This window comes from Pteropus alecto, unplaced genomic scaffold, assembly GCF_000325575.1.
Source record: "Pteropus alecto unplaced genomic scaffold, ASM32557v1 scaffold134, whole genome shotgun sequence".
Lineage (NCBI taxonomy): Eukaryota > Metazoa > Chordata > Mammalia > Chiroptera > Pteropodidae > Pteropus > Pteropus alecto.
This window is the reverse complement of record NW_006436283.1, coordinates 5,214,308-5,223,548: the sequence shown is the minus strand read 5'-3', so window position 1 is coordinate 5,223,548 and position 9,241 is coordinate 5,214,308. Positions and strand designations below refer to the sequence as shown.

The following is a 9,241-nucleotide window of genomic DNA, read 5'->3' as shown; positions in this document are numbered from 1 at the left end:
ATGTCTCCCCAGCCGGTGTAAATTTCAACCTTCCCTAACTCATGCAACCTCTTTATAAACATAAAAGGTCATTAGAAATGTCCAAATAAATGTTCTGAAAAAGACCTCAAACAATAGTGATTTTAGAATCAAAAGACAGTGCCCACCCGCATCAGCCCCCAACACCGTCCTCAGGTGGGACTCCCATCCCCCAGCCCCAGTATTAACTCTTCCCTTTCCTAGCAGCCCCATACACGTGTGCCTGCCATTGGGACGCACACAGAGGGAGGGAATCGGCTATGGCGTGGCAGGGGGCAAATGTGTCTGAGACAAATGTGGTTCTCTAGGGCCACCCAGCTCATCTGGGGACCTGCTGGTGCTGAGGTCTCAACTCAGGCTTCCAGGAAAGTGGGTGAGGACAGGAGGGTCCCAGGGAGGGCCTGAGAGGTGAGAGCGTGGAGCAGAGAAGCAGGAGAAGGCAGCAGGCTTTCCCGAAGCAGGTGCCCCTCAGCGCTGTGAGCATCTTTTCCTTGCCCTCTGTCCCTCTTTCTAGGGCCTGTCTCCCTGGAAGCCCAGAAACTCACCCCGACTCCCCATTAACTGCCTCTGCCCCCATCTCCTAGGTGATGCTTCTGGGAGACTCGGGCGTTGGGAAAACCTGTTTCCTGATCCAATTCAAAGACGGGGCCTTCTTGTCCGGGACCTTCATAGCCACCGTCGGCATAGACTTCAGGGTGAGGTGGCTGCAGGCTCTGCCTCCAGCGAGCCAGGGGCTACGGCTCAGGCGCAGAGGCGCTGCTCTCTCTTTGCCTACTCCTGCTCCTCAGGACGACTGTGGCTCATGGCCTGGAGGGCAGCAGGGGTGCTCCCCAGGGACCACAGAGGTGGCCAGATTAGAGGAATCTAGACTTGGTGGGCTTCCTGACACCCTACAGGATATGAGAAATGAGAGACGGGTGAGCTGAGCTTCCTGGCCCTCAGTCCCCTTGCCCATTGCCCTCCCACCTGGGCCCCGTGGGCAAGGCCTCAGAGGTCCACCAGTCTTTCGGGAGTTCCCAGGAAGCACTGCACTAGGTTGAAGAGCTGGGCTGGCCAGGTGGGGAGAGAGCAGCTTGCCAGGGTCCCTCCTTTCACCTTGATGAACCCACCTGTACAAACCTGCATCAGGAGTGCCAAGCGCTCTGAGCACCACACACCCAAAGGGTCCGGGAGAGTAAGGGTCTAATCCTGGCAGCTGGGGGAGAGGGAGACAGTAACAGAGGCTTGTTGCATCTCTCCCAATGAGAGGGGAACGAAGCTTCGCTCGGGAGAATCTGTGGGCAGCTGCAGATCTGAGACCCTCCGAGGTCCCCAGGATGCTTGTTGGCATCTCATCTCTAAGGGCTCGGCTGCGGGATGGGACTGAGCTCTGTGAGAGGCAGACAGAAACGAGGAAAGGGCAGGGCCCCCAGCGCCCAGCCCTGTGCCACCTGCTGAGCCCCGGGGAGAGCCGGGTCTCAGGCTCCCGCACGCTGGCGTGTGGTGTGAGGAGCAGACGGAGTTGCCAGAGCACAGGGCTCCACGGTGTGGTATCTGGAGTCACCTGGCTGGAGACATCTCCGGGGCTCACGCCACCGCCACCGCCTCGAGCCCTGGGGAGCGACCGGGACGGGATGTTTGCTCCTCGGTAGGATGTCAGCAGAGCACAGGAGCCAAGCCTCGCCTGCCCTTCACACCACCTCTCGCTCTGCCCTTTTCTCTTTCAGAACAAGGTGGTGACTGTGGATGGTGCGAGGGTGAAGCTGCAGGTGAGATCAGATGCTGCTGGGGAGGAGGGAGGATAAAAGGGCCTGCCCTCCCTCCTCACCCAAACCACAGGAGGCCTGCGGCTCTGCCCTCAGCCTGGGGTGATTTCCTGTGGGGCCCAGGAAACGGCTTTTGTTTATTCGATGTCTGCAGAAAAAGCAGTTTCAGGAACCCTCTCTTCTACCAAGGCAGTTCAAAGTTCCAGTTTCCCAGGCCTCATCTGCCGTTGGAAACTGGACACCCTCAACCCCCGGGCTGGGGAAGAGGTGGCAGCACTGAATGAGCTTGAGAACTCAGTAGCTATCACCGTCCAGGACGTTGTCAGATATTCAGAAGCCCATGAGAACCTAGAGGAGGAAATAGCTCGCCTTCCCACACATCTCCCATACCACAATGTGGGGCCCTCTGCCAGCACAGCCCCTGCCCCCTGCCCCCTTCTGATCTTTTGACCATCCCTTCCTAGATCTGGGATACCGCAGGGCAGGAGCGGTTCCGCAGTGTCACCCATGCTTATTACCGAGATGCCCAGGGTAAGTCCCACCTGTACCTGATCCCCTCCTCCCAGCCCCCTCGTGATATGTACCCTTCTGCCCCAAGTCCCCTGCGTGATCTCTCTCTCCCCCTGCAGCCTTGCTTCTGCTGTACGACATCACCAACAAGTCTTCCTTCGACAACATCCGGGTAGGTCCCTCTACCCATAGCAGGCAGGCAGGACCTACGAAGTTCAGGACTGCTTCCTGCTTTGTGGGAAGGGAGTGGTGTGTAGAACGCTGCTGCCCCCTAAAAATATCTGAGATGTGACTCAGAAGTAATAAGCTACTGCTAGGTATTTGACTGGCACGTGGGCACAGACGCCAGGCAGGCTGTCGGGCACCTCTGTCACCTGCTTAGCACTTGTGAAGTACACTTGTGAATCACTGACGGTGATTCACAAGTGCACTTCACAACTGAAGTTCAGAAAGTACCCAGCTCCACCCTGCACAATTACCCACAGAGACCAAGCAGAAAAGTCTGTCCGTACATCCAGCCCAAGTTGCCAGGAAGAGACTCAGGCAGACAGAGTAAGTGACTCTGTCCTCACAACCAAACTGTTGGAGAAGAGAGAGAATAATTCAACGATACAAGCGCTGACTCTGTGGGCAGGACTGTCCAGGTTGCACATGCTCTCTGACCTCAAGGGCTTGACAAGCCAACTGGGGGAACGAGACATGTAGACAGAAAACAGCTTACAGAGAGGATGGAAATCCAGAGCACTCATACTGCCACCTCCAACCCCAGGCTCGTGGCAGACGTCACCATTCGATCACAGCATTTGTGACCACTGAGCCCTCAGGTGGCCTTAGACTCCTGAACGGGATGCCCTAAGAAAGCACTGAGGACTACCAACCGATCGATGAGGCAAAGCTTCCGCCATCTCTATATTCCATAGACCTGGGAGTTGCACTATGTGGGGTTGGGGGCCACTCAGGACTAGAGAGGCCAGAACAGACACAGATGAGAGCACACACAGGGCCTCATGTTCGGGGGGACACTGAGTAGCCCGGGATAATCAAACAGGGCAGAAGAAGGAAGGGCAAAGGGACGGGGAGAATGGCAGGTGCTCAGCGTGGGCCTGAGCTCATTGTCTCCCCCAGGCCTGGCTCACTGAGATTCATGAGTACGCCCAGAGGGATGTGGTGATCATGTTGCTAGGCAACAAGGTGAGTGGCTTCATGGCAGGGGCAGCTCATCCCCGCACCTCCTCTCCCTCTGCCTCCGAATTAGCTCCAGCCAGCCTCAATCATCGCCCAGGAGCAGGAACTGGACCTCCTTCCAGCAAAGGATTCTTTCCAGTCCCCAGCTCAGGGGTCAGACCTTGCTGGAGGCTCAGCCCATCTTATCTGCCCTCGAAAAGCTGTGGAAATGGCCCCCTTCAGGGAAAGCTCAAGCTGCTGCTTTAGAGATCAAAGCCTGCCCACCCTATTAGATCATAGTGACTAGAGTCACGGGTTCAGAGCTACGACTAGAAAAGGTTAGCTCCAACTGTCACCGCTCTGAGGCTGAAGGGGTTACCCACCTCCCCAAGTGGGAGTGAGATCCAGGGTTGGGAGCTGGGGGACTCAGCCTGAACCGGGAGGGAACTCTGGCCCCATTCCAATCATACCGCTTGCAGTCCCACAGGCCACCAGCAGAGGGCGGGCAGTGCCTGCTCCTGGGGCAAAAGATGGGCCAGCAGGGGCAGGAGAGGGGCCAGCTGGGGTCAAGGCTTCCTTCCCCAGAGTGACCCACCTGGGCTTGACAGGCAGATGTGAGCAGTGAAAGGGTGATACGTTCTGAGGACGGAGAGATGCTGGCCAGGGTAAGTGACCGCCTGTGGACAGGGTGAGGGGTGGGGGCAGCTGGAAACTGGCCCTGAGGACAGTCTCTCTCTGGCAGGAGTACGGAGTGCCCTTCATGGAGACCAGCGCCAAGACGGGCATGAATGTGGAGTTGGCCTTTCTGGCCATTGCCAAGTGAGAGCTGAGCAGGGACGGGAACCGTGCAGGGCGGGGTGGCACCATCTGGGAATCCTGACCCAGCCCCTGGACCCAACGGCATTCTGCATCCTGAGGTCCATTTGCCCTGGTCCGTGGGAGTGGGGAGGATGCACAGGTCCTCGCTCCCTGCCCAGCCCATTGCTTCCTCCTCTTCAAGGGAGCTGAAACACAGAGCCGGGCAGCAGGCCGATGAGCCCAGCTTCCAGATCCGAGACTACGTGGAGGCCCAGAAGAAGCGGCCCAGCTGCTGTTCCTTCCTGTGAATCCCAAGGGGCTGAGACGAGGCTCCAGGAGCCCATGAGGATGCCTTCTCCCCCAGATCTGATAGGTTCTGAGCAGCTGAGCCAATGGGGAAGAGAGCTGGGGACCCAGTACACAGCCCCTTCCCAAGGGGCCTACCCTACTTCCTGTAGCTTCCCTGCACCCCAGAGAGGGTAAAATATTTATATTGTGTTTTAATGATACATAATTTAATACAAAAAAAGGGCGCCAGTGACCCTGTTCCCGCCCTCACTACAGCTGGAGAGGCCAAGAAGACCTCAGCCTTCATTTCCTCTAGCTCCCTAGGGACCAATCTTCCCCCAAATAACATGGGCCCTTGTGCTGTGCTGGGAGCTAGACCAAAGCTTATCTCTCATCAGGGAAGATAAAAAAATGTGGAGATCAGGCTGGGGCCCAGCTCCCTAGGAGGGGGAGAGAGGAGTAGCAGAGATTGGGTCTGTCTGGCTCCCTCTGGCCTTACCGGCCCCGCTCCGGGAGGTGTATTCCTTTTCCTCCAGCCCACAAGCACACGGGGGCACCGGGAAACATTTGGTTCTTATTCTCTGGACCTCAGATCCAGGGAGTCCCTCCTTCCTGAATCCCTGATCTTACCTACCTTTCTGCCTATGACCCTACACACCTAAGGTCATAGCAAGGGAAAGGTTGTTTTCCTGTCCCAACCCTTCGGCAGGTATGCAGCCCACAGGCTACTTGTTCCAGTAGCCTTAGTGCTTCCACTAGGTAAGGAGCCAGATGAAAAGAAACCCCTGACTCCTAGAGCAGGTTGGAAGAAAATCTGAGAAAACCTCACTCTACACGTGTCCCCCTAAACCAAACGCTGCCTCTCACCTGACCACCCATGCCCTTTTCTTCTGAGACAGACACCAGGGCCCAAACTGCTTTATCTCCCCTCCTTTTGAGCCAGGTTAGGGAATGAGAGGTCATCCATTTCTGGGTAAACCAACAATGACATGTGCAAAACAAGGTCACGTGGGTAAGCCTGGGGTGGGGAGAGAGAGGGGCAGCAAGGAGTTTATGTGGGGCCAAGGTCATGTGTCTCCCAAAGCCCCGACCTCAGCAACCAGAAGGGAATAGGAGACATGCATGTCCTGACCTAGAGGCTCTCCAGGCCAGGGGTGGGAGAGAGGGGCGAGAAAGAGGTATGCACTGAACATGTCTGAGGCTTTCAAGGCAGAAATCTTGCTGTCTGAGTAGTCGGCAGCTCCAACTTGGGCCTGATAAGGAAGCTCTCCAAGGCCTCTCCCAGGCAGAATAAGGAGGAGCCTGACCTTGCCCAAGGCAGGTCGCAGGGGATCCAATCACCCAGGCTGCTCTGGGCCTCTAGCATTTGTGTTTTCCAGAATTAAATTGCAATATTTTGGAAAGTACACCCTGTCCACTGCTTCTTTGAGACGCGCATGGGAGGGGGGAGAAAACTTAGCGTGTGTTGGAGGAACTGTCGTTGACTTCCAAAATTATTTGGTCCTCATCCTTCAGTGTCCCCAAGTGGTCACCTCACCCTTGACAGATTGCCCCCCAGCCTGTGATCAGCCTCTCACCTGTAAGGAGCTGAAAGAAGGCCTATCTTACCGTCCTAATCGAGTTTTCTTTCTCTATTGAAGAAAGCTAAGCTTCCCTTCCCTGTAGCCTGTACCCAGATTGGTTACCTGGCTCTGTTCTGCCTCTCGCCACCCCAACTCCCTAGCCAAATGCTGACGCCAATGCCCAAGACATTGCCCTAGGACGGCCCGTCTTCAGTGGGCAGCCCCTGCGAAGCCTTGGACTCTGCTGAGCCCTCACACTGTCCTTGTGAGAATCAGAGCACGCCCCCTCCCACAAGCGGATCCTGGGATAGCACAATTTGACTCCACAAACAGGAAAATGTTATTCAAGCAACTCTGTTGGGTCGGAGATAGATATCGGTCTTATTCGTAAGACCGCTGAAACCTCGCCGCCCCGGAGCGGGAGCGGTTTCCCGGCAACGGTTGCCCCCCACCTCACCCTACCCCCACCCCCACCCCCACCCTCACCTGCATTGGAGACCCCAACCCTAACCCTAACCCTAACCCTAACCCTAACCCTAACCCTAACCCTAACCCCCCCACCCCCACCCTCACCCTTGCATTGGAGTTGCAAAGTTTGGCTAAGGTTGTTAAAGCATTAGGATCCTTTACCCATGGGTTGGCTCTCCTCAAGCGCCGCCACAGGTGGGGGACAATCAGAACCGAGCCTGCTGGCCCGTCTGCTCAGTACCGAGAACTCGCCCCGCCCCCCGCCTCAACTCAGGCCACTTGGTAACAAACACTTCCACTTCCTGAGCCCTCTTTCTTCTCCCGCCGCGGGGCGCCGCGCGGATCGCAGGGCCCCGCCCCTGCGCATTCCCATTGGCCGGCGTCGTTCGCCGACCAGAGCGCCCCTTGGCCGTGGCCCCTGATTGGCCCGGAGTGATTTACACCTCTGCGCGGCCCCGCCTCCTGAATAAGGGTCCGGGGTGGTTCTGGAACTCTCAGACGCGGCGCGGGGCGGGGATTGGCTTCTTCCTCGGCTCATAGCAGTTCGCGGCTGCAGTTCGTGGGACACCTGCTAGTTCCTCCGGCGCGGGGGCTTCTTGCCGCGCTCTCTCCAGCCTCCCGGTCCGCAGGGCTGGGTAAAGGGCTGGACCGTCCGGTCTCCGATCCCTTTACAGGACTCCGCGTCGCGCCGCTGAGCCGTCGCAGGGCGAGATGAGCGCGGACGCAGCGGCCGGGGCGCCCCTGCCCCGGCTCTGCTGCCTGGAGAAGGGTCCGAACGGCTATGGCTTCCACCTGCACGGGGAGAAGGGCAAGGTGGGCCAGTTCATCCGGCTGGTGGAACCCGGCTCGCCAGCCGAGAGGTCGGGGCTGCTGGCCGGAGACCGGCTCGTGGAGGTGAACGGCGAGAACGTAGAGAAGGAGACCCACCAGCAGGTGGTGAGCCGCATCCGCGCGGCGCTCAACGCCGTGCGTCTGCTGGTGGTCGACCCCGAGACGGACGAGCGGCTGCAGAAGCTGGGCGTCCAGGTCCGGGAGGAGCTGCTGCGCACCCAGGAAGGGCCCTCGCAGGCCGAGCCGCCGGCCGCCGCCGAGGCGCAGGGGGCTGGCGACGAAAATGAGCCACAGGCCGCCGCGCCGGAACCGGGGGAGGCGGAGAAGAGCCATCCGGAGCTGGTAAGTGCTGGCTGGGGCGGGCGGCGAGGCTGGAACGGGGTGGGAGGGGCGGATCAGGGAGAAACCTGTCTTTTCTGAAACTCGATCTTCGAGGGGGAGACTGCTTTCGCCAGCCTGCCGGGCGCACTGGTAGGCGCGGGCTTGGGGCTGCGTCCCGCGACCCCCACCCCCTCTCCAGACTGGGCTGGGACTCTGAACTACTTCGCCACCTGCGTCTCCTGTCCCGTGCCCGTTGGGAGTGGCGGTGAGAGAGGGCGGCTCAAGGGAGTCCAGTCCCCCTTTCCTCGGCTCCGTTGGTGATGTCTGCTCCCGTTTTCCTAATCTCCTAATGCCGCCACCCTCGAGGCCCGCTTCTCCGCCAGCCGTCCCACGGGTGCCAGCTTCTTCCACGGCCCCTGTGGGTGGTCGGAAACTGAAGCTGGGGTGAAGCGAGCGTGGCCCCGACTTCAAAGAGCTAGAGGAATAACAACCCCTGTTCTTTGCGGAGCCCCCGCTCTGGGAGGGGAGAGGTCGCAGGCTACTGGTGTGTGTATCATTAACTTCAGCCCGGCTGGACTTCACCCTCCTCCTGAAGTCCGGTGTGACTTCTAAGAAAGAGAGAGGAAGCCCCACTGTCTCAGGGCGATATGAGGGGTGGGGGTGGGGAAGAGGTGCAGAGGCCTCTCCCGGGTGGTGGCCGCGGCTCTGCCGCCCAGGAGGATTTATGATTCTTAGGAATGTGAGGAGTAAGCACTAGCTTGTATCTGGGAGTGGGAGGGAGGACCTTGGAGGAGAAAGATGGCTCGGGGAGAGAGAGCAGGGAGTGGTCCCGTGGCGCTGGGCCACCTAGGGGCTGGCAGAGCACACTGTGGGCAGGTGGTCTTGTCCTGGCATTGTCTGCCTCACTCCCATCCCGGGACAGCAAGCAGGCTGGTTGCTTTTTGCCCATGTTCGGTGTTTCCCCAAAAGATCTCAGTTTGGATCAGCTGCAGGAGGGGAAGTGGCAAAACTGGAATTGTGCTGAGCCTCCTGTCCCCAGAGAGTGAATGGGGAGGCCTTAGGGTGCAGACTGGGGAGCAGGGCCTGGTTCTCCCCGTGGCCCATGTGGCTTGCACCAGCTCTCCACCTGGTGGCAGCTTGTGGCACAGGTGTCCATGGTGCCAGCAGGAGCCTCCCCTGGACAGAGAAACGGCACAGTTCGGCCTTAAGGTAGAGGGTAGAGCCCGAGAGGACCAACTGGTTTGGTGGAAGTGAAGGAAGTGAGGTCACAAGTAGCCGTGTCCAGCGGGAGTTGGGTGCCGGGAATGCCAGGCCCGCCAGGCTCCCACTTCCTGCCACCGCCAAGCTGGCATTGGCAAAGGTGGGGCAGGGGTCGGAGCATCCTAGTCAGGGGTCAGACACTGGAGAATTGGAACCCATGACCTCTGGTCCTAGGCAGAAATCCACTTTGAACTTTGTGCTGAGGGCATCGAGTTTCCATACCTCTGGTTTTTTGGACTTTGGCACTCGCACAAGTAGCGTGTACCGCCCCCGCCC

At 58.7% G+C, this 9,241-nt stretch overlaps 2 protein-coding genes across 4 annotated transcripts in view; both read left to right on the top strand.

Moving 5' to 3' along the window:
* RAB37 (RAB37, member RAS oncogene family) overlaps positions 1 to 6,191 on the top strand; it is a 56,809-nt gene extending 50,618 nt beyond the window's left edge. For 2 of the 3 annotated variants that reach the window (XM_006912254.2, XM_006912255.3), the window contains 7 exons: positions 1,725 to 1,766; positions 2,228 to 2,294; positions 2,393 to 2,445; positions 3,399 to 3,464; positions 4,046 to 4,102; positions 4,180 to 4,256; positions 4,438 to 6,191. In XM_006912254.2, the coding sequence (XP_006912316.1) occupies positions 1,725 to 1,766; positions 2,228 to 2,294; positions 2,393 to 2,445; positions 3,399 to 3,464; positions 4,046 to 4,102; positions 4,180 to 4,256; positions 4,438 to 4,543 (468 nt within the window). In that variant the 3' untranslated portion in view covers positions 4,544 to 6,191. Of the gene's footprint in view, positions 1 to 602; positions 714 to 1,724; positions 1,767 to 2,227; positions 2,295 to 2,392; positions 2,446 to 3,398; positions 3,465 to 4,045; positions 4,103 to 4,179; positions 4,257 to 4,437 lie in introns of all 3 variants that reach the window. The other variant, XM_006912253.3, reaches the window with a different exon arrangement.
* An 846-nt stretch (positions 6,192 to 7,037) lies between these two features.
* The window catches only part of SLC9A3R1 (SLC9A3 regulator 1), a 16,564-nt gene continuing 14,360 nt past the window's right edge, over positions 7,038 to 9,241 (top strand). Inside the window, exon 1 of the mRNA XM_006912251.3 lies at positions 7,038 to 7,726. Within this exon, the coding sequence (XP_006912313.1) occupies positions 7,265 to 7,726 (462 nt within the window). The 5' untranslated portion in view covers positions 7,038 to 7,264. The remainder of the gene's footprint in view (positions 7,727 to 9,241) is intronic.